The sequence below is a fragment of the Muscardinus avellanarius genome (genome assembly GCF_963383645.1).
Source record: "Muscardinus avellanarius genome assembly, chromosome: 5".
Taxonomy (NCBI): domain Eukaryota; kingdom Metazoa; phylum Chordata; class Mammalia; order Rodentia; family Gliridae; genus Muscardinus; species Muscardinus avellanarius.
This window is the reverse complement of record NC_137790.1, coordinates 76,674,081-76,699,482: the sequence shown is the minus strand read 5'-3', so window position 1 is coordinate 76,699,482 and position 25,402 is coordinate 76,674,081. Positions and strand designations below refer to the sequence as shown.

At 39.3% G+C, this 25,402-nt stretch overlaps 2 protein-coding genes across 2 annotated transcripts in view; one reads left to right on the top strand and one right to left on the bottom strand.

Moving 5' to 3' along the window:
• The window catches only part of PIGX (phosphatidylinositol glycan anchor biosynthesis class X), a gene marked incomplete at both ends in the record, with an annotated part of 36,918 nt that overhangs the window by 6,138 nt on the left and 5,378 nt on the right, over positions 1 to 25,402 (bottom strand). Inside the window, 2 exons of the mRNA XM_080696539.1 lie at positions 4,825 to 5,038; positions 13,425 to 13,566. Of these exons, the coding sequence (XP_080552665.1) occupies positions 4,825 to 5,038; positions 13,425 to 13,566 (356 nt within the window). The remainder of the gene's footprint in view (positions 1 to 4,824; positions 5,039 to 13,424; positions 13,567 to 25,402) is intronic.
• On the top strand, positions 597 to 1,044 carry LOC308263174 (large ribosomal subunit protein uL23-like; the record flags this gene model as incomplete). Its single annotated transcript, XM_080696051.1, is given in 3 exon segments — positions 597 to 726; positions 729 to 749; positions 752 to 1,044. Coding segments are annotated over 3 exon segments (444 nt in total).

Sequence of the window (25,402 nt, the reverse complement as noted above, 5' to 3'; positions counted from 1 at the left end):
TTTCTAATTTTCTCATCAAGAAAGTTATGATGGTGGCAAATATAAGGATAAAAACTTCCTATTGCCGGGCGTGGTGGTGCACGCTTGTAATCCCAGCATTCAGGAGGCTGAAACCAGAGGATCGCGGTTCGTGGACAGCCTCAGCTACTTAGTGAGGCCCTCTGCAACTCAGTGAGACCCTGTTTCAAAGTAAAAAACAAAACAAAACAAAACAAGAACAACAAAAAAGAGCAAGGGGTGTAGCTCAGAGTCAAATGCCCCTGGGTTTCACCCCCAGACCGACAAAAAAAAAAACCTTCCTATTTGCCAGTTTTTAGACATAGTGTTATTAACCTTTATAAATGTTCTAAGTCAGCTCACATTTGGAGCTACAAAGATCCAAAATCTGAAAAGAGTTTCCTAACTAAAGAAAAAAGTTTGGCTTCTGAAGACTGTGGAGAAGAAATAGCAAAAGAATAGTTTTTTAATTTATCCAAATCTCCACATAAAAAAAGGAAGAATCACAGAGCAAAACCAAAAGCTCATGGACACAGTTTACAACAAAAGTAGGTGATAAAGTACCCCCTCAAAAACTAAAATACAGCTTTTTTAACAAGATGGCACCAAAGGCAAAGAAGGAAGCTCCTGCCCCTGCGAAAGCTGAAGCCAAGGCAAAGGCTTTGAAGGCCAAGAAGGCAGTGTTGAAAGGTGTTCATAGCCACAAAAAGAAGATCCGCACATCACCAACCTGCGGCTCCGGAGGCAGCCCAAAACCCCCGGAAGAGCGCCCCCAGGAGAAACAAGCTTGACCACTATGCCATCATCAAGTTCCCCCTGACCACTGAGTCAGCCATGAAGAAGAGAGAAGACAACAACACACTTGTGTTTATTGTGGATGTTAAGGCCAACAAGCACCAGATCAAACAGGCTGTGAAGAAGCTCTATGACATTGACGTCGCCAAGGTCATCACCCTGATCAGGCCTGATGGAGAGAAGAAGGCGTGTGTTCACCTGGCTCCTGATTATGATGCTTTGGATGTTGCCAACAAAATTGGAATCATCTAAACAGAGTCCAGCCGGCTAATTAAAAATATATGGTTTTTCACTATGTATAAAAAAAAAAAAACTAAAATACATGTAAGTCCAGACAAAACATCAAAAGTCATAACATCCTGAAATACTAGCACAAAGTAATAGAAAATAGCAAAGGAGCAATGTGGATGAATGGCTACAAAAAAACCAACCAGATATTATGTGCTTACAGATAAATACCATAGCACCACCTATGGTCTTGTCAAAGGAACTGAACCTATATCTGATCATACCTCTGAAGTCAGTTGCCAATTTCCAGGAATTGGAAAAGTATCAGAGGAACAGGATGAACTGTGTCGTGAGTATAATCAGGAAAATTACAACCATGAGAAACCCCAGAGGGCAAATGGCCCAGATTCTTTCAACAGATCAATTTTAAAGAAAAGAAAGTGATGGGGGAGCTGGGCAAGGTGGTGCACGCTTGTAATCCCAGTACTTGGGAGGCTGAGACAGGAGGATTCCAGATTTGAGAACAGCCTCAGCAAGTAGTGAGACTCTCATCAACCTAGTGAGAACCTATTTCAAAATAAACAATAAAACAGGGCTGGGGGTATAGCTCAGAGGTTAAAATGCCCCTGGGCTCAATCCCTACTACCCCCCCCCCAAAAAAAAAACACAAAGAAAAAGAAAGGGAGGGAAGGGGAGGGCTGTAAACTAAGAGAAATGAAATTAACAAATTTTTATTTTTATTATTATTTTTTTTCTGGTCTGGGGATGGAACCCAGGGGCATTCGACCTCCGAGCCACACCCCCCCACACCCTATTTTTTATTCTTTATTTTGAAACCAGGTCTCACTGAGTTGCAGAGGGCCTCACTAAGTACCTGAGGCTGTCCACGAACCGCAATCCTCCGGTCTCAGCCTCCCAAATGCTGGGATTACAAGTGTGCATCACCATGCCTGGCTGAAAATAACAGATTTTTAAAAACAAGACAAGGATGCCCACTATCACCACTCCTTTTCAATATAGTCCTTGAGACTCTTGCTGCAGCAATCAGACAAGAGAAGGAAATCAAAGGAATTCACATAGGAAGAGAGGAATTAAAATTATCCTTATTCGCAGATGACATGATCCTTTATCTGGAAGACCCAAAGAATTCAACCAAAAGACTTCTGGAGCTGATTGACAAATTCAGCAAAGTCGCAGGTTACAAAATCAACCTAAAGAAATCAGTGGCTTTTCTTTGTGCCAACAACGAATCCACAATGAAAGAAACAACAACAACAACAAAAAAAAAAACAATTCCATTCACTATAACCTCAAAACCAATAAAATACCTAGGAATAAACCTAACCCAAGATGTAAAAGACCTCTATAACAAAAACTATAAAACATTAAAGAAAGAAATTGAAGAAGACCTTGGAAGATGGAAAGATCTCCCGTGCTCATGGATAGGCAGAATAAATATCATCAAAATGGCCATTCTGCCAAAACTGATCTATAGGTTCAATGCAATTCCCATTAAAATACCAGTGACATTCTTCAGAGACCTAGAAAAATCAATCATGAACTTCATATGGAGAAAGAAAAGACCTAGAATAGCCAAAGCAATTCTCAACAATAAGAAACATGCAGGAGGCATTACAATCCCAGACTTCAAACTATACTATAGAGCAATAGTAGTAAAAACAGCATGGTACTGGCACAATAACAGATATACTGACCAGTGGATTAGAATAGAAGATACAGAAACAAACCCACACATCTTTAGTCAATTAATCTTTGACAAAGGGGCCAAACACATACGCTGGAGAAAAGACAGCCTTTTCAACAAGTGGTGCTGGGAGAACTGGCTAACCACTTGAAAAAGATGGATCTAAACCCCTATATCTCACCAAACACAGGAATCAACTCAAGATGGATCAAAGACTTAGAAATTAGACCTGAGACTGTGAAGTTAGTAGAGGAGAGCATAGGTTCAACACTAAAACATATTGGCACAGGCAGTAACTTTCTCAACAAAACCCCCAAAGCTCAGGAAATTAAAGCAAGAATAAACAAGTGGGATAACATCAAACTAAAAAGCTTCTTCTCATCAAAGGAAACTATCAATAACCTAAAGAGGAAGCCTACAGAATAGGAAAGGATCTCTACCAGCCACAATTCTGATAGGGGGCTAATATCCAGAATATACAAAGAGCTCAAAAGATTCTACACTAGCAAAACAAACAACCCAATCAAGAAATGGGCAAATGAACTAAATAGACACTTCACAAAAGAAGAGATATAAGGGCCAACAGATACATGAAAAGATGTTCTTCATCACTGGCCATCAGGGAGATGCAAATCAAAACTACACTGAGATTCCATCCAACCCCAGTCAGAGTGGGAAACATAAAGAAATCAAACAACAACAAATGCTGGCGAGGATGTGGGGAAAGAGGAACTCTCTTACACTGTTGGTGGGAGTGCAAACTAGTTCAGCCACTATGGAGATCAGTGTGGAGATTCCTAAGAAAGGTGGGAATAGATCCACCATATGATCCAGCTATACCACTCCTGGGTATCTTTTCAAAGGGGTTGAATTCAGAGAACTACAGCAACATACGCATACCTATGTTCATAGCAGCACAATTTGTAATAGCCAAAATATGGAACCAACCCAGACCACCAGCAACAGATGAATGGATAGCGAAACTGTGGGAAATAAACACAATGGAATTCTATTCAGCCATAAAGAAGAACAAAATTATATCATTTGCAAGAAGATGGAAAGCCCTGGAGAACATTATGTTAAGTGAGATCAGCCAAGCACAGAAGAAGGTACATATGTTTCCTCTAATATGCCCAAACTAGGAAACACAAAGGATACCAGTGGGACTCCAGATAATGGAGGGGAAATACCAGCAAAGTTTGAATGGAAAGATAGGAGAGGATGAAGGCTGATCTTGATTAATGAGGGTTTACATCTGAACATGTGTAAAATTATGAATAAGACATGGTTAACCTAGACAACCATTGGTGGGAGGGGGGAAGGGAAAATGGGGGCGGGGGGGAGAGGGCACCAAATATAGTTTAAATGTATACTATTTATGTTCAATAAAAAAATTGTTAAAAAAAAGATGATTTTAGACTGACTAATAATCTCTTTCAAATTCATGTTAATTACATCATAGTATGGAAAGGTTTAAGAATGCATTCCTTATAATATAAGAAAAACTATTAATTTAGCTGGATTTAAAACTATTTTTTCAGAGTAATTTTGTGATGATTGAATGAGTAAAGGTTTACATTGCAGTGGGATTTTACTATACAATTTACAATTTTTCAGTTCAAAATATCCAACTAATTATATTGCCGATCAAAATGTTTCACAAATCAAGTTGCTTCCCTAAAAATTATCTTAATAAAAACATTATGTGAATCAAAAAATAAAAATAAAATAAAATAAAAACAAGACTAAAGGAGAAAATTTTGCTGCATTAGAGCAATGCAAATATAAAGAAACCCAAGTGAGTAAGTCAGTAGAGAGAGTCTATCTTAAAGGGAAGGGATGGCTATGACTGGAAAGAATACATGGAACTGTTGCTAGGGTAGTCAGCAAAGTTCTACTTCTTGACTGAATGTAGTTATCTGTCTTATAATTCATAACTATATATGTGTGTAGTTTTCCCATATATGTGCTTTACTTTTCAATCAAAAGTTTAAAAGGATAAAAGCAACATGCTCTTGCCATCTCTGGCCTTGACTGAAGACTTGCCACCATATCTTTATTTTTATTTTCAACCCTCAGAAAAGACTTGCAACACTCACCTTGGTCACAATACATCAGTAGATCTGGGTTATTAATCACAATAAAGGTTTCTCCATCTTGACTACGTGGACGGTGATAGCGATAGTGCACAGGCAAAAAAGCTTGAAAACAGTCAATGCACTGTGCATCTTGTCTGGCATAAATGAGAACTTCAGATGCCTTGGACAAATAGTTTGGGGCTTCTATATTAAAATTTTCTGAAACCATCACTGCCTGTTAAAGAGAAAATAAATATCAATCAAGAAGAAAATGAATAAGGAAAACCAAAAAGGTAAACCAGAAGACTGTTGCACAAATACGCGGAAGTATATTATACTTCCATTCTCCTATCATTCTCAATTTTAAATAGAAAACATAGGATGTGATCTGTGTATAATAAAAGTAAACTGGAGACTGGGCGAGGTGGCGTACACTTGCAATCCCAGTACTTGGAAGCTGAGGCAGGTTCAAGGAAGCCTCAGCAAGTGGCCTCTTAGCAACTTAGTAAGACCCTGTCTCCAAATAAGAAATAAAATCAGGCCAGGCCAAGAGTATAGCTTGAAGGTGGACTGCCTCTGGGTTCAATCTCTAGTACCACAGAATAAATAAATAAATAAAGTATATAAGTAATAAAAAGTAAACTAAGGAAATTATACTCTGGGGTGCTGAATTACTTGGGAGGCTAAGAGAGGAGTATTGCAGGTTCAAAGCCAGTAACTTAGTGAAAACCTCTGCAATGTAGTGAGACCGTGGTGTGTGTGTGTGTGTGTGTGTGTGTGTGTGTGTGTGTGTGTGTGTGTGTGTGTGTGTTTGGTGGCACTGAAGTTTGAATCCAGGGGTAGTCTACATCTGAGCTATACCCCCAGCCTTATTTTTTTATCCTTTATTTTGAGACAGTCTCCCAAAGTTGTGAAGGGCCTAAGTAAGTAGCTGAGGCTGGTTGTGAACCTACAATCCTCCTGTCTGAGCCTTTGAAGTACTGAGATTACAAGCATCCACCACCATGCCTGGCTGAAACCCTGTTTTAAAATAAAAAATAAAATAGGGCTGGAGGTATAGCTTGAAATGCCCCTGGGTTCAATCTCTAGTATCGCAAACAAAACAAATAACATTAAAATTTTTTTCTATAAAATTCTTTCTGTTTAGGTGAAAACAGGTATCAAGAAAAAATGTGTGAGTAAATACAGCATTATTAATAAGTATAAAAACAAGCCAGATGTGGTGGAACATGCTTGTAATCCCAGTACTTGCGAGGCTGAGATAGGAGGATCGCAGGTTCATAGCCAGACTTAGCTATTTAGTGAGACCCTTTTTCAAAATACAGAAAAAATAGGGCTGGGGTGAATCTTGGAGGTAGAATTTTCCTGGATCAATCCCCAGTTCCTCAAAAACAAAAAACAAAAAACAAAGTAGAATCAGGTGTGGTGGCGCAAGCTTGTAATCCCAGTACTTGGGAGGCTGAGACAGAGGGATCATGGTTCATGAACAGCTTCAAATATTTAGTGAGGCCCTTTGCAACTCAGTGACACCCTCTTTCAAAATTAAAAATAGGGCTGGGGGGTATAGCTCAGAGATAGAATGTCTTGGGTTCCATCCCTAGTGATGCCAAAAAGAAAAAGTATAAAAGACAAAAACGGTTAAGCCTATATTGGGTTAAAATGACTGGTATCGCCAAGCATGGTGGCGCATACTTGCAATCCCAGTACTTGGGAGGCTGAGACCAGAGTATCGCAGATTTGCAGCCAGCCTCAGTAAGCTCATGAGGCCCCCTGGAATTTAGTGAGACCAAGTTTCAAAATAAAAAATAAAATTGGGCTGGGAGTGTAGCATGAAGGTAGAATACTTGAGTTCAATCCTTAGTACAAAAAAGAAAAAAAGAAAAGAAAAAAAGAAAAAGAAAAAGATTTGTATCATTCTGGTAACTTCCTGTTCTTTAGTGAAGCATGTAGAATGATAATAAGATAAAGCACTGTGGTCAGGAAGCCAAAGCAAAGGTCAGCAGTTCTCTCTACAGTAAATATAAAAGGTTAATGAAGGAAATGGCAAATGATTTGTGTGTGTGTGTGGTGCTGGAGATCAAGTCCCTGGCCTCAGACATGCTAGGCAAGCACTTTATCACTGAGCCACACCCCTAACTGAGCCACTGTCTGTCTGGCTGACTGACCTGTCTTTGAGAAGGGGTCTGTCTCACTATGGTACCAGGGATGTCCTAAAATTGTAGGGCTCAAGCCTTCCTCCTTCCTTAGCCTCCTGAGTGCTGGGACCTTAGGTGCATACCACCATGCCAGCCTGCAAATGATTTAAAAAGTAACAAAATGGCACTGTCAATATAGGTATTCTACATCAAAAGTAAAAATTCATATGTGGCAGAAAGAAATTAGTCCTGTTTTGTTGAGACTTATAAGGCCTAGATTATTATCTTAGCCTTGGCAAGTGGCATATGCATACTTAGAGAGGATGTATATTCTATTGTTATTGAGTGGAGTATTCTATAAATGCCAAGTTGGCTGATGGCTTTATTCAAATTGTTTATGAATTTAACTAATTTTCTACTTGTTCTATTAATTATGACAAAAGGTATTAACATTTTCTTTTTCTTTTTGTTGTTGTACTGGGGATTGAACCCAGAAGCATTTTACCTCCAAGCTATAACTCCATTCACTCACTCACTCATTCATTCATTCATTCATTCAGCGGTACTAGGGATGGAACCCAGGGGCATTCTACCTCCGAATTACAGCCCCAGCCCTATTTTTGATTCTTTACTTTGAAACAGCATCTCACTGGGTTGCAAATGCCTCACCAAGTAGTAGCTGAGGCTGTCCATGAACCGCAATCCTCCTGTCTCAGTCTCCCAAGTGTTGGTATTACAAGCGTGTGCCTCCATGCCCTACTTATTTTTGTTTTTGAAACACAGTCTCATTGGGTTGATGAGAGAGTGTCACTATTTGCTGAGGCTGGCATCAAACCTGCAATCCTGTCTCAGCCTCCCAAGTACTGGGATTACAGGCATGCACCACAATGTCTGGCTCTGACATTTCCAATTATGACTGCTGATTTTACTATTTTATCTTGCAGTGCTACCAGCTTCTGTGTCACATGTTTGATGGTTTGTTGGTTTGTTTTTTGCAACACTAGGGCTTGAACCCAGGGCCTTGCACTTGCTTGACACTCTATCTCTCAGCTACATCCCGAGCCCCTTTCTTAAATTTTACTTTTAGACAGGGTTTTGCTAAGTCACTCATGCTAGTCTTGAACCTGCGATCCTCCTGCTTCAACTTCCCAAGCAGGCGTGTGCCACCACTGGCCTCCTTCATGCATTCTGAAGCTCTGTTTTTTAGGTGCGTAAAATTTAAGATTATTACTTCCTTCTGATGAACTGGCTCCACTAACCAAATCATTTTTAGCTTTGATGATAGTCTGTTCTGAAATGCACTTCCTAAAATTAATATTGCCACTTCAGCTTTCTTTTGAGCAGTGCGAGCATATCTTTCCCATCCTTTTACTTTTGTCTATAAATTTCAAGTGCATTTCTTGTAATAAAACATATAGTTGAGGCCGGGCATGGTGGCGCACGCTTGTAATCCCTGCGCTTGGGAGGCGGAGACAGGAGGATGGCGCGGGTTCGAAGCCAGCCACGCTAGCTTAAGAGACCCTGTTTCCACATAAAAAAAATAGTATTAAAAAATAGGTCTAGGAGTGTAGCCCATGAGAGTGTAGCCTGGAGGTACAAGGGCTTCTAGGAACCCCAGTACCACCAAAAAAAAAAAAAAAAAAAACCATACAGTTGAGTTTTGCCTTATCTAATCTGATGATCTATTTGTGTGTGGGGGGGCACTAGGGATTGAACTCAGGGACATTCTACCTCTGAGCTATACCCCTAACCATATTTTATTTTTTTTATTTGGAAACAGAGTGTCCCTAAGTTGCTGAGGTTGGCTTCGAATCTGCAATCCTCCTGTCTCAGTACTGGGTTACAATTAAGTGCCACCACATGGACTTGAATATTTCTTAGAGTGGAGGTCTGATAAATGAGTTCTCCCAGCTTTGTAGGAATGAGTTTTCATTTCCCTTTCACTTTGAGATATTTTTGGTGGGTAGAGAATTTAAAAAAAAAAAACTCATAGGATTTTATTTCTTTTCTTTCTTTCTTTCTTTTTGTGGTGCTGGGTTTGGGACCAAGGGGCATTCTATCTCTGAACTACACCTACAGCTCAACATTTTATTCCTTATTTTGAAACAGGGTCTCACTAAGTTGCGGAGGGCCTCACTAAGTAGATGAGGCAGGCTGCGAACAGGTTTTTCTTTCAATGCTTTAAAGATGTCATAATGTCTTCTTGTTTGCATTATTTCTGAAAATGATGTCATTATTATTTTTTATTTATTTATTTTGGTGGTTCTGGGGTTCCTGGAAACCCTTCTACCTCCGGGCTACACTCTCAGACCTATTTTATACTTTTTATTTGGAAACAGGGTCTGTTAAGCCAGCACGGCTGGCTTCGAACCTGCTCCATCCTCCTGTCTCCACCTCCCAAGCACGGGTATTACAAGTGTGCACCACCACACCCGGCTAAAAACTACATCATTATTTTAACTGTAAGTTTTTTCCTCTTGCTGCTTGGTGAAGCTGGTCTTGTTTGACTATGGATATTTATTTCTATATTTTTTCATTAAAATTATTTTTTATTTTTAATAATTGTACATATTCTTTCCTATAAACATTATTTTTGTGTGTGTGGTACTGGGGATGGAACCCAGGGGATTTCTACCACCGAGCTACACCTCCAACCCAATTTTTTATTCTTTTTTTGAAACAGGGTCTCACTGAGTTGCGGAGGACCTCACTAAGTAGCTGAGGCTGGCAGTGAACAGGATCCTCCTGTCTTAGCCTCCCAAATGCTGGGATTACAAATATGTGCCACTAAGCTGCCTAAGGTCTTGTTTTTAATATTTGTGAGGGCTAAGGTCTTGCTTTTAAGATTTGTTATGCATGCTCAGCTTGGGGCTAAGTGCTCCCCACCAATGAGTAAAAGTTGCACTCTTTATCTACTGTGCAATAAATTATGACTCTTTTCTCAGTCGGTTCAGTGGGAAGAGACACTACCTGGCTATATACTTCCTATCTAAAAGTTCCATTTTCATTTTCTTAAAACACCATAAGTGATTTTATTAAGTATGTTTACATATAATTCTAATCCATGTAATTACAAGCAAGAACTATGTTTAATTGTGCGTGTGTGTGTGTGTGTGTGTGTGTGTGTGTGGCACTGGGGATGGAACCCAGGGGCATTCTACCTCTGAGCTACATCCCTGCCCTATTTTTTATTCTTTATTTTGAAACAAGGTCTCACTAAGTTATGGAAGGCTTCACTAAGTAGCCGAGGCTTTCAGGGAACCAGGGATCATCTGTCTCAGCCTCCCAAATACTGGGATTACAGATGTGGGACCCAACTCTGTTTAAAATTTAAAACCCAGCCGGGTGTGGTGGCACACGCTTGTAATCCCAGCACTTGGGAGGCTGAGACAGGAGGATCGCACAGGTTCAAAGCCAGCCTCAGCTACTTAGTGAGATTCTCAGCAACTTAGTGAAACACTGTTTCCAAATAAAATATAAAATAGGTCTGGGAGTATTGTGGGGTAGGGGGTAGAAAGCCCTGGGTTCTATCTCCAGTACTACAAAAAAATAATTAATCAATTAAAAACTCATTATTTTACATTTGAAGAGCTTCACTTAGAATTCAGAATTTAGTGGAAAAAAAAGAAGAAACAAATGAGGTTTTAGCTGGATGACCCACACCCAGTACTTGAGAGACTGAGACAGGAAGGATAGCAGTTAAATTGCCCAAGGCTTGTCTCAAACCTTTGATCCTCCTGTGTCAGCCTCCCTACTGAGATTACAGGTGTAAGCCACCATGTCCAGTCCAAACTTGTTTTTTAAAAATTTAGGTGAGTTGGGCATGGTGGTGCACGCTTGTAATCCCAGTGCTTGGAAGGCTGAGACAGGAGGATCGCTCAGGTTCAAAGCCAGCCTCAGCTGGTTTATGAGACCCTATTTCCAAATAAAAATATAAAAATAGGTCTAGGGGTGTAGCCCGGAGGTAGAAGGCCCCTGGGTTCCACTCCCAGTACCACCAAAAAAAAAAAAAAAAAATCTAGGTGGTTGCTAGGCATGGTGGCACATGATTACAGGATTGCAAAGGTCTGAAGCAAGACTCAGCTACTTAGTGAGGCTCTTAGCAACTTAGTGAGACCCTGTTTTTAAATAAAATATAAAACAGGTCTGGGAGAATGGCCTGGAGGTATAAAAGCCCCTGAGTTCCACCCCCAGTACCACCAAAAAACTAGGTAGTCTCTATCAAGAAATTTTTGGAGCTAACGAGGCCGAGACAGGAGGGTTGTAGGTATGAGGTCGACCCCAGCAACTTAAGACTCTCAGCCACTTAGCAAGACCCTGTTTTCAAATAAAAAATAAAGTAGGATTGGGAGCATAAACCAGTGGTAGAAGGGCCCTTGGTTCCATTCTCAGTACCACTAAAAATAATTAATAATAATAATAATAATAATAATAATTTATTTCTAATTGTGATTTTAGGTCAATTTCTTTACCTTCTTCATTTATTTTAACTTTCTTGAGTAGAAAGTTATATTCTCATAGCTCAAAATTCAGGAGATACTAAAAAGTATATGATAATAAGATTTTACCTGTTTGAGCCCCTACATTTGAACCCCCACTTACCACATTTCTTCTTATAGTCTAAGTTTTTTAATATGTAAGTCAGCTTAGATACATAAACACCTATGGAAGGACCTCACTTGCTTTTTTTTTTTTTTTTTTTTTAACAGTACAAGTACCCTCAACTACTTAGTAGGCCCTGTTTCAAAATACTGAATAAAATATGACTGGAGGACTGGCTCAGAGTAAAACACCACTGGGTTCCATCCCCAGTACCACACATACAAAAAGACATATATGGAGGCCTCATCTAGGCCTACTAAATCAGGATTCCCTGGGAAAATGATAATCTGTGCCCCATTATTTTGATTTTTATCAAAGTTGAGGAAATTCTGAACTAAGTGAGATTTATTTCAACAAAGAGCAAAAACTAAACTGGGCGTGGTGGCACACACTTGTAATTCCAGGACTTGGGAGGCTGAGACAGGAAGAACACAGGTTAGGACAGCCTCAGCAAGTAGTGAGATGCATCAGCCTAGTGAGACTCTGTTTCCAAATAAAAATTGGGCTAGGGGTGTAGCTTGAAGGTAGAATGCCTTTGAGTTCAATCCCCAGTACCACAAAAAAAAAAAAAAAAAAAAGCAAGAACTGTGCAACTAGATAAACCTTGGATTCCTTCCTTCCTTCCTGTCTTCTCTCTCTCTCTCTCTCTCTCTCTCTCTCTTTTTTTTTTTTTTTGTGGTACTGGGGATGGAACCCAGGGACATTCTGCTCCTTAGCTATACCCTCAGTTCTATTTTTTATTTTGAAACAGGGCCTCACTGAGTTGGAAAAGGCCTCACTAAGTAACTGAAGCTGTCTGTGAACCGCGATCCTCCTGCCTCAGCCTCCCAAATGCTGGAATTACAAGTGTGTGCCACGAAGCCCAGCTTCCAAGTTTCATTTCTGAACTATACCATTTATTGATATAATCTTGGATAAGTTACTTGGCCTCCTTGTGCTTCAGTTTCCTTATTTAGAAAATGGAGCTGGGTGTGGTGGTGCACGCTTGTAATCCCTGAGCTTGGGAGGCAGAGACAGGAGGATTGTGCAGGTTCGAAGCCAGCCACACTGGCTTAAGAGACCCTGTTTCCAAATAAAAAACTATAAAATAGGTCTGGGAGTGTAGCCCAGAGGTAGAAGGGCTTCCAGGAACTCCAGTACCACCAGAAAAAAAAAAAAAAAAAAAAAAAATCACATGGTGAGCCAGGCATGGTGGTGCATGCTTGTAATACCAGCATTTAGGAGGCGGAGACAGGAGGATCTGGGTTTGCAGACAGCCTCAGCTACTTAATGAGGCCCTTTGCAACTCAGTGAGACCATTTCAAAATAAAGAATAAAAAATAGGGCTGGGCTGTCGCTGAGAGACAGAATGGCCCTGAGTTCCATTCCCAGTACCATAAAATAAATAAATGAGATAACAATTTCAGAATTGTTATATGGATTACCTTATTTCCCTTAGGGGAAAAAAATGAAGATATCTGATATATATATAGTAAATATTAGTTTCCTTTCTTCCATGCCTAAATTATACAGATCTCAGAATATTTGTCTAATTTAACAAAGTGGCAATGAAGCACTATTTATTATTAATCTTCTCAAGATATATCTTCTCACATATGTACATATAATTTTTTGAGTCATTAAACTATGAACCATCCTGCTAAGAAGCATTTAACTGGCTCAGTTTAGTTGGCTTAGTGCTGACAAGTATCACTCACTCGTTGAAGAATATTCCCACTCTATCTAAAAATGTCACTTTAAAGATTTTAACAAAAAATTTAAAATACTACAATGTTATTTACTATTTTGCATTAATCCAAATTATGGTATCTCTAAGTAAATTTCTCCCCCCACCCCCCAAAATAACCCAATGACAACAACAACAACAAACCCTCATAGCTGTACCTCTGTTATGTTTCTCTCTTGTAATGAAGCTAACTCATACGGATCCACAAAAAGTCCTGTTGGTATGTAATGTTTAATTAAGAGTCGGCAGGTCTGTAAGTCCTCAATGCTTTCTCCAAATTTTACTTTAATTACAAGGTCTCTGTAAAACAAAAACATTTAAAATAAATTTTTTCATTTGATTGTTAAATGAAGTAGCATAAGCTTATATCCACAAGAGCACAAACACTATATTTCAAATTCATCTTTTTTTAAAGATTTTAAACTATAAATTATTTGGCCTTAATTACAGAATAATGATTTATAAAATTCAGACAATATAGAAGTGCATAAAGGAGGAAATGTACCTATAGTACATAAAAACTATCCATACTACATACAAGGAAAGGAAAACAACTCAGATTAGCACTCATTTTAATATACTAATGAAAGAAGGAAGAAAAAGTAACTACCCGTTGTTCTAGCACCCAACAGTAAACACCATATTTCTTTCTTTCTTTTTTTTTTTTTTTGGTGGTACTGGGGTTCCTGGAAGCCCTTCTATATCCGGGCTATACCCCCAGACCTATTTTTTTATTTTTGGAAACAGGGTCTCTTAAGCCAGCGCGGCTCGAACCTGCGCGATTGATCCTCCTGTCTCCGCCTCCCAAGTGCGGGGATTACAAGTGTGCACCACCACGCCCGGCGTTAACCAACATATTTCTTTTCTTTTCTTTCTTTTTTTTTTGGTGGTACTGGGGGTGGAACCCAGAGGCTTTCTAACTCCGGGCTATACTCCCAGACCTATTTTATATTTTATTTGGAAACAGGGTCTCACTAAATTGCTGAGAGCCTCACTAAGTAGCTGAGGCTGGCTTCGAACCTGTGCGATCCTCCTGTCTCAGCCTCCCAAGCGCAGGGATTACAAGCGTGCGCCACCACGCCCGGCTTTAACCAACATATTTAAAATTCATTTTCAAAAATAGATTCATCTTCATCTGGGTGTGGTGGCACATGCTTGTAATCCTAGCATTTGGGAGGCTGAGACAGGAAGATTGCTAAGGTTCGAAGCCAGCCTCAGCTACTTAGTAAGGCCCTTTGCAACTCAGTGAGACCCTGTTTCAAAATAAAGACTAAAAAAATAGGGCTGGGGATGTCACTCCTCTGAGGTAGAATGCCCCTGGATTCCATCCCCACTACCGCAAAAAAAAAAAAAAAAAAAAAAGATTTATCTTCAAATATACACTATCAAGTCAAATGAAATATTTATACCATGTCAGAATCACCTATTAGATTTTCTTCCATACTTAAGTCACAGCAAAGCATTAACGTGAATTTAGACAAAGATCAATGAAAAGAAACAGAACTTAAAAATAGCTGGACGTGGTGGTGCACCCTTGTAATCCCAGCACTTGGGAGGCTGAGACAGGAGGATCACACAGGTTCGAAACCAGCCTCAGCTACTTAGTGAGACCCTGTTTCCAAATAAAGTATAAAATAGGTCTGGGAGTATAGCCTGGAGGTAGAAAAGCCCCTGGGTTCCACTCCCAGTACCACAAAAATATTAAAAAAAAAAACAGTCAACATACAAGCTAGACACAGTGGTGCATGCCTGGAATTCTAGTACTTGGGAGGTTGAGACAAAAGGATCACAAGTTCCTGGATAGCCTCAGCAAGGACTGAGACACTCATCAACCTAGCAAGACCCAGTTTCCAAATAAAAATAGAATAAGGCTGAGGATGTAGCTTGGAAGTAGGATATCTCTGGATTCAATCTCCAGTACCAAAAAAGAAAAGTCAGACATATTTTCAATAAAGACACCAACATAATTTTATGGGTAAAAGATAGTCTTTTCAACAAATGGTACTGAACCCGGGTGTGGTGGCGCACGCTTGTAATCCCAGCATTCGGGAGGCTGAGACTGGAGGATCGTGGTTCACAGACAGCTTCAGCTACTTAGTGAGGCCCTCTGCAACTCAGTGAGACCCAGTTTCAAATTAAAGAATAAAAAATAGGGCAGGGGGTGTGGCTCAGAGGTTGAATGCCCTTGGTTTCCATCCCCACACCTGCAAAAAAAAAAAAAAAAAAAAAAAAAAAGGTACTGAAACATCTGAATAAGAAAAAAAAATCTGACCTCTACCTTATACACATATACGAAATTAATTTAAAATAGATTATAATTCTAAATGTATAGCTATCCAGACTTTCTGTCTAGAGGCAGATTATGGACCACTGTGAAGGAGGAGATTCAAAGCACAGCACTGGATTCTTGCTTGAGAAACTAAGAGACAGAAGTTCAGGGAGACAAAAATGGCTGTAAGTCAATGGCATCAAGCTGCAGCCAGAAACTTACAGAAAGAGTTCCAAAAATCTAAAAAGAAATCCCTTGAAGCCAGACATGGTTACACATGCCTTTAATCCAAGTACTTGGGAAGCTGAGCTGGGAGGATCACAGGTTCAAAGCCAGACTCAGCAGTCTGAAAGACAAGCATGAACAATGAGGGAAGGAGAAGACGACTTTTCAAAGAACTGAATCCGACTTCAAGAAATGAAACATGAGATTTCTGAAATAAGGTCAGTTAGATGCGAATAAAACCAAAAGGCACTGTAGGATGATCAATGATTCAGAGACAGCAATATAAACCATACATTTCTAATTTAATTACATTATGGTTAGAGACCTCTTTTATCACTCAGGATATTTGTTTTTTCTTGTGCACTTAAAACTGCCTTTTTGTGCATGTGTGTGTGGTACTGGGGATTGAACCAAAGAGCATTCTATCTCTGAGCTGCACCCCCAGCCCTATTTTTTATTCTTTATTTTGAAACAGGGTCTAAGCTACAGAGGGCCAAAGTAGTCGAGACTGGCTGTGAAACTTTGATCATCCCATCTCAGCCTCCCAAAAACTGGGATTATAAGCATGCACCACGCCCGGCTAGAACTGCCCTTTTTGTTGTTGTTAGAACAGTTTATAAATGTCAGTTGGGTTAACTTGATTGATATTGTTATTCTTGTCTTCTACATCTTTGTTGGTTTTCTGAATATTTATTCTATCAGTTATTGAGAATGGTATTGAATTTCCTGACTACAACTATAGATTTGTTCTTGTGGTTCTTCCCAAGTTTTGCTGAGGCAAAATGTATGCATATTTTGAAGCTCTGTTTTTAGATTATAATAATACATATAGAACTGTTATATCTTCTTGATGAATTGACCTTTTTTTTTTCTTCTTTTTTGTAGTACTGTGAATTGAAGCCAGGGGTATTCTACCTCTCAGCTATACCTTGAGACCTATTTTATTCTTTATTTTGAAACAGGGCCTCACAAGTTGCTGGGGCTGGCTGGGAACCTTCAATCCTCCTGTCTCAGCTTCCCCAGTACTGGGATTATGAAAGTAGGCCACCTGGCTCATGTTTTTATCACTGACACTGAATACATAATGTTCACTTTGTCACTTTTTCCCAAAGTCTACTTTTTCTGATAAAATATAATAATACGAATATTTATTATTAGTATTTGCATTTTTTCATTCTTTTACTTTTTTTTAGGTACTGGGGATTGAAACCAGGGGCATTCTATCTCTGAGCTACACCCCCAGCCCTATTTTTTATTCTTTATTTTGAAACAGGGTCTGAGTTGCAAAGGGCCTCACTAAGTAGCTGAGGCTGGGCATGAGCCTGCATCTCCCTGTCTCAGCCTCCCAAATACTGGGATTACAAGCATGTGCTACTATGCCTGGCTCATTCTTTTAAGCTAATCTGTGTCTTTATATTACATGTGTTTCTTAGAAATAGTATATAGTCATGTGTTATTTTAAATACTCTGACAGTCTTCATATTCTAGTTGGATTACAGTTTACCTTTTATTTATTTACTTATTTATTGGGTACTAGGGATTGAGCCTAGAGACATTCTACCTCCACGCTACTCTCCCAGGCTTTTTTAATTAGATTTACTTTATTTTGAAACAGGGTCTTGCTAAGTTGATGAGGCTGGCCTCAAACCCGCAACCCTTTTGTCTCCCAAGTACTGAGATTATAAGCATGAGACACCATACCCCAATAGACCACTTACTTTTAATGTAAATATTGAGATCCATCTTGCCACTTTTTTCTATTTGCCTATTCTAATCTTTTTTCTTGTCTTATTTGGAATAAATTAAGCATAAATGTTATATATCAGAATGGTTTTATTTTCTTTTCCCTTATGCTTTTGTTGTCAAACTTTTATTTGGTGCATAAGTCCCACAGTACATTATTATTTTTCCTTTAAAAATAGTGTTTAGCCAGCTATGGTGGTGCATGTCTATAATTCCAGTATTTGGGAGCTAAGACAGGAGGATTGCAGGTTTGTGGCCAGCCTTAGCAATTTAGTGAGGCCCTCTGCAACTTAGTGAGACCCTGTTTAAAAAAAAATAGGGCTGGAGGTGTAGCTCAGAAGTAGAATGTCCCTGGGTTCAATCCATAGTACATTATTTTAACTGTGATAAAATAATCAACATAAAATGTATCATCTTAGCTATTTTTTTTGTGACATTGGGGAATGACCTCAGTAGTGTTCTACCTCTGATACCCCCAGCCCTTTTTATTTTTTATTTTGAAGCAGAGTCTGGCTAAGTTACTATTTATTGGCTTAAACCTGTGATCCTCCTGCCTCAGCCTCCCAAAGTAGTGGATTACAGGCCCACATGCTTAGGTCTCCTTAGCCATTTAAAAGTCTGCACTTTGCAGAGTAGTTCAGCCACTATGGAGATCAGTGTGGAGATTCCTTAGAAAACTCGGAATAGACCCACCATTTGATCCGGCTATACCACTCCTGGGTATCTTTCCAAAGGGGTTGAAATCAGAGAACTACGTTTACATATGCATACCCATGTTCATAGCAGCACAGTTTATAATAGCCAAAATATGGAAGCAACCTAGATCTCCTTCAACAGATGAATGGATTGCAAAATTATGGGAAATACACACAATGGAATTCTATTCAGCTATAAAGAAGAATAAAATAATAGCATTTGCAAGAAGATGGAAGGAACTAGAGAACATTATGTTAAGTGAGATTAGTCAAGCACAGAGAGAGATGGAACATATTTCTCTAATTTGCCTAAGCTAGGAAGTAGTGGTAATACCAGAGGGACTCCAGATGATGGAGGGGAAATCTCTGCAAAGCTTTAACGGAAGGAATAGGAGAGGAAGAAAGCTGAGGTTGTTCAATGGAGGAGCTATATACGAATATGTGTAATAGCATAAATATAACATGGTTAACCTGGACACTCTGTATTGGGGGAGGAGGGAAAGGAAGGGGGAAGGGCATGAAGCACAATCTAAATGTACACCACTCTCAATATGTTCCACTTATAAAAAATTGAAATTAAAAATTTTTAAAAAATAAAAGAGAAAAAAAGACTAAAATATATTAATATTTAAAGTATTATTTTCTAAAAATTGATCATTTGTTTATTATCCTCAGTGGATTAAACCTGACATTTATGTTTTATCATAATCAACCTGACTATACTCAAACTGCCGGTTGTTTAACTATTACAATGTATTATATATGATATTGCTGCAATAAAAACTTTTGTGTATTGCAAAAAAAAAGCTACATCATATGCAGAATAAAAATATTTGAATAGAAAATAAATAAATAAATAAATAAAAGTCTGCACTTCAGTGGTATTCAGTACATTCGTGTTGTTGTGATATCTTCATTGCCACTTACCCCTAATACTCTTTTCATCTTACAGAACTGAAATTCTATACCCATTAAACAATAACTCCCCTTTTCCCTAGTCCCTGGCAACCATCATTTTACTTCCTGTCTCTATCAATTTGATTACTCTAGGTACCTCATACATGTAGAATCATATATTTATGACTGACTTATTTCACTTAGCATAATGTCCACAAAGTTCATTCATGATGTAGTACATTGTGAATTTCCTTCTTTTTTAGGCTGAATAATATTCCATTATATGTATATGCCATGTTTTGTTTATCCATTTATCGGTTGATGAATACTGAGTCAAAAATCTTTTGACTTTTACAAATGATGGTGCTATGAACATCAATGTACAAATACCTTTTAAAAATCCTTTCTCTTCTTTTGGGTATATACCCAGAAGTGGCATTTCTGGATCATATAGTAACGTGTGTGTGTGTGTGTGTGTGTGTGTGTGTGTGTGTGTGTGTGTGTTACTGGGGATGGAACCCAGGGGCAATCTACCTCTGACCTACACTCCCAGCTCTATTTTATTTTGAAAGAAGGTCTCACTAAATTGTGAAGAGCCTCACAAAGTAGCTGAGGCTAGCCACAAACCTGCAATCCTCCTGTCTCAGCCTTCCAAGTACTGGTATTACAAACGCACACCAAAACGCCTGGCTCTATTTTAAAATTTTTAACAAAAAATAGCTTTATTTTTCCTTCTAAGGGACTAATGCCATGGAATGAATGGTCCCCATGCCCCTATATTAATTTTTGAAGAACTATCATCCTGTTTTCCATAATGGTTATACCATTTTACATTCCTATCAAGTGCACAGAGGTTTCAATTTTTCTATCAATTTTTCTATTTTTTAAAGCAAAACATGAGAAAAAAATTTTTCTTTTGACACAAGATCTCACTGTGTTGACTAGGCTATCTTCAAGCAATGCTCCTCTCTTAGCCTCTGGAGTAGTTAGGACTACAGGCACATGCCACCACACTTGGCCAAAAGAGTTTGATATTCACCCAAATATTTGCAATTTCGGATGCTGTTCTTTCTTGTATATCTGTTTCCATCTGAGATCTTCCAACCCAAGGAGCATCCTTTACTATTTTTTTTTTTTTTACAGTGACAAATTTACTTAGTTTGTATATGTCTTAGTCTTTATTTTGCCTTTATTTTCTATGGATTTTTCTGCTGCATATATAATTACATATTGACAGCTTCTTTTGTCTTAGTACTTTAAATATATCGTTCCACTGTCTTCTGGCTTCTTATTCTTGTTATACTCTACAGAGTGTACAATTTGTTTTTTTTTTTTTTTTTTTTTTTAAACAGGGTCTTGCTATGACATCCAGGCTGGTCTCAAGCTCCTAGGCTCAAGTGACCTTCCTGTCTGAGGCTCCAAGTAACTGGTACTAGAAGGTGCACATCAACGTGCCTTGTTCCATTCTCACTACTTTTATTTAACATTGTATTAGATAAGAAAAGGAAATAAACAACAGATTATCCCTATAGGCAAACCCATAATTATGTAGAATATAAGGAAATTACACAGAATCTAAAGGCATTAATTGATAAGGGATTTGAGCAATGATTCAGAGTACACTGTCAAATACAAAAGTCAACTGGACTTCTATTATTAAAAACAAACTAGAAATAAAACTTAAAAACAATTCTTAGGCTGGGTGTGGTGGCACATGCTTGTAATCCCAGAATTTGGGAGGCTGAAACAGAAGGATCGCACAGGTTCGAAGCCAGCCTCAGATTAGTGAGGCTCTCAGCAACTTAGTGAGACCCTGTTTCCAAATAAAGTATAAAATAGGTCTGGGAGTATAGCCCAGAGGTACAAAGCCCCTGGGTTCTATCCCCAGTACAACAAAAACTAAATTAAAAAAAAAAAAACAATTCTGTTAACAATAAAAAATATACTTAGGGACAAAATTAACAAAAATGTATAAGACCTACACTACAAAAGCTACAACATTAAGATAAACTAAAAAGAAAACTCCAAATTAATGAAGACACCATATTAACAGAGTGGAAAACTCATTATTTTTTTGGGGGGGGGGAATGGAACCCAGGGGCATTCTACCTCTGAGCTACACCCACAGTCCTATTTTTTATTTTGAAACAGGGTCTCACTGAGTTGCAAAAGGGCCTCACTAAATAGCTGAGGCTGAGCCGGGTGTGGTGGCCCACTCTTGTAATCCCAGCATTCAGGAGGCTGAGACAGAAGGACTGCAGTTCGCCGACAGCCTCAGCTACTCAGTGAGGCCTTCTACAACTTAGTGAGACCCTATTTCAAATTAAAGAATGGCCGGATGTGGTGGCGCACACTTGTATTCCCCGCGCTTGGGAGGCTGAGACAGAAGGATTGCGCAGGTTCGAAGCCAGCCTCAGCTACTTAGAGAGGCTCTCAGCAACTTAGTGAGACCCTGTTTCCAAATAAAATATAAAAATGGGTCTGGGAGTATAGCCCGGAAGTAGAAAGCCTCTTGGTTCCACCCCCAGTACCACCACCACCACCCCCAAAAAAAATTAAGGCAGGGGGTATAGCTAGGAGGTTGAATGCCCCTGGGTTCCACCCCCAGTACTACCAAAAAAAAAAAAAAAATGCTGAGGCTGTCTGCTGCGAGCCGTGATCCTCCTGACTTAGCCTCCCAAATGCTGGGATTACAAGTGTGCGCCACCATGCCCAGATTCATTAATGTTAACATATCAACTCTCACTAAAGTGATCTAGAATTTCAAAAGAATCCCAACAAAAATTTCATGAATGAGGTAGGGATATAGCTCAGTGGTAAAGCACTTTCCTAGTATGCATAAAATCCTAGGTTCAACCCTCAGCCCTGAACAACAAAAATACCCAAAACACACATAAAAAACTTCAGTCTATAATCTGTTAATCCTTCTTCACCCACCCTAAGAGCAAGTCAACATAACTAAAAGCTTTCTGAAAAAAGAGGGGCCGGAGCACACCTGTAATCCCAGTATTTAGGAGACTGAGACAGGAGGATCACAGTTCAAGGATAGTCTTAACAAGTAGTGAAACTCTCATGAACTTAGTGAGACTCTGTTTCAAAATAAAAATAAAATAGGCCTGGAGGTGTAGCTCAGAGGTAGAATGCCTCTGGGTTCAATGACAGTGCCACAAAAAAGGGGGAAGGGAGAGTCCAAGTTCTTCCTTCTACATCTCCTATCTCCTAACCATTCACCCACTAACTTTGGAAAGGAAAGTGAGATAGATAGATAGATAGATAGATAGATAGATTTATTTATTTATTTATTTATTTATTTATTTATTTATTTATTTATTGTGGTGCTGGGTTGTGGTACTGGGGTTCCTGGAAGCCCTTCTATCTCTGGGCTACACTTCCAGACCTATTTTTATATTTTTTATTTGGAAACAGGGTCCCTTAAGCCAGCGAGGCTGGCTCCGAACCAGCGCGATCCTCCTGTCTCCGCCTCCCAAGCGCGGAGATTACAAGTGTGCGCCACCACACCTGGCTAAGTGAGATGTTTTAGTTTACCACGACTATGAAATGGAATGATTTAAAATTATGTACATCATAATTCACATATCAAAGCCAGGTGTGGTGGTGCTTTTAATCTCAGTACTTGGGAGGCTGAGACAGGAGGATCATGCAGGTTCGAAGCCAGCCTCAGCTACTCAGCTACTTAGTGAAGCCCTCAGCAACTTAGTGAGACCCTGTTTCCAAATAAAATATAAAATAGGTCTGGGTGTGTAGCCCGAAGGTAGAAAGCCTCTGGGTTCCATCCTTGCCAAGACATCCTGCTGCCTCGGCATCTATGTGTTGAGACCCCACTCCACATAGTTAATCGGCAAAAAAGCCCCGAGAAAGAGGTATCGTCTCTGGCCAAAGTACCCCCCACTTTTAGATACCCTTCACTATTATTCCTTTTAACTTTCTACACGAATTGCTCCAGTGATGTGAAATCAGGACTATAAAAAGAAACTGAGTCCGTGGAAATAAACTCTCTAATAATTTGTCTAAACGTCCTTGGCTCTGCTCAACAATAATGAGAAACTGGCCAGAATTCAGGTACTGTGATAAGCACCCCAGCTGCAGCAATCACAAATGGCCTCCGACCTTCATCACTATCCATTAACTCCGACAAAGTAGCTCAGTTCAAAGTTATTGTTTACCCTTGAAATCCTGCCTAGAGACAGAGAAAAACCTTGTGTGTGACCTTAGAGCAATTTAGTTGATAAACAACTTAGCTGCCCAAATACAATAGACCCAAAGAAAAAGACTGTTGACTGACGGCATAGTTAAAAATGAATATGACTAAATAAAGGACAGACGTTCTAAATATATATGTATGAAGGAAAGGAAATACCGTAAGAGTAAGAAAAGCATTTTTGCATGAAGAAGAGCTTATCATAAGAAAGTCCCAACTGGGAAAGGAAGGAATTAGAAAGTTAGAAGCAGGTTGCAGAGGGTTTGTGACAGGGAAGTGGATTATTAAAGATGAGTAGGCTTTTAATAGGCTTGTTGTCTAAAGAAGAGTGCTTAGCAGTTAAGGAAATACATCTGACAATTAGAACTAAGAACCTTGTGGTGTTGTTTGTGGTATTTTGTCTGCCAAACTGTGTTGTGAGTATGCTTAAGCTTTCAGACTTAGAAGATAAGGTACCAACACCTGAAGAAACTCCATCACATCCACCTGAATCACCACATTTCCCCACACTTGCTATATGAACTGAGCCCAAAAAGATGGAAAAGTTCCAGGAAAAGTTAAAGAAGATTCCCCGAGAAGCTCCCAAGCCTTGACTATTCTGGGAGGCTGCCACCTGGAACTGCTTATCTACAAGACCTTGGAGAGGAACAGGAGTTAATTCTTCGAGGGCCAACAGCCAGCTGAAAGACATCCTCCCCCCCTTTTTTCTTAACTTTACTGGTAAAGGGTATAAATTTCTTGGGGTTTTTGTAATAAAGTGTCATTGGCTCAAGAAGCCTTTGTCCACCTCAGGTTCTTTCCAAAGCGTCGTCATTTAGGGACCTAAAGAAAATTTAGTCCCTAAAGGGAAAGAATCGCTGCAGATAAGATTCTGCAGAACTCCACATGCCTTTTGCCCCATCTTTCTGAGGATTTGACCGGGAGCGGACAATAACGACCCGACTGAGCTCAGTCCGTGACACATCCTCAGCACCACAAAAAAAAAAAAAAAAAAAAAAAAAAAAAAAATCACATATCAAATATCTAAGAGTCATTTCAAAGTAATCACTTTGAGAAGCCTTAAAATTTAGGCAGTTTTCTTATGGAACAGTTTCCACACTTTTGTCAGTCTTTTAAAGATCTTCAATACTAGCAAATATTTGTTTTTCTGGAGATCAAACCTATGGCCTTCTGCATACCAAGAGAACACTCTACTACTGACCTATATCACCAGCACCAAACATTAATCTTTTTTTTTTTTTGGCAGTACTGGGGGTTGAACCCAGGGGCTTTCTACCTCTGGGCTATACTCCCAGACCTATTTTCTATTTTATTTGGAAACAGGGTCTCACTAAGCTGCTGAGAGCCTCACTCAGTAGCTGAGGCTGGCTTCAAACCTGTGTGATCCTCCTGTTTCAGCCTCCCAAGTGCGGGGATTATAAGTGTGTGCCACCACACCCGGCTAACATTAATCTTTTGAAGACAATTTCATTCTTGGAAAGAGCTTAGTCATTTGGAATAAAGTCTAGTAAATAAGATTTTTTTTTTTTTTGGTGTGTGTGTGTGTGTGTGTGTGTGTGTGTGTGTGTGTGTTACTGTGGAACAAACTCAAAGGCATTCTACCTCTGAGCTATACTCCCAGGCCTAATTTTATTTTTTCTTTAGAAACAGTTTAAATTGCTGGGGGCCTCACTAGCGATGAGGCTGGCCTCCAACCTGCAATTCTCCTGTCTGTAATCCTAAATACTGGGATTATAAGTGTGAGCCACCACACCCAGTTAAAAAAAAGTGATTTAGGCTGGGCATCATGGCACATGCTTATAACCCCAGCATTTGGTAGGCAGAGACATGATGATCGCGGTTTGCAGACAGCCTCCACTACAACTTAGTGAGGCCTTTTGCAACTCAGTGACTCTGTTTAAAAATAAAGAATAAACATAGGGATGTGGGTGTAGCTCAGAGGTAGAATGCCCCTGGGTTCCATCTCCTGTACCGCAAAAAAAAAAAAAAAAAAAGGGATTTAGAGTGGTGCAGCATAGTACTTGAGAGCTTAGCTTTGAAGTACAGACTAACAGTATTAAATCTGAGTCAGAGCTCTATCACCCTAAC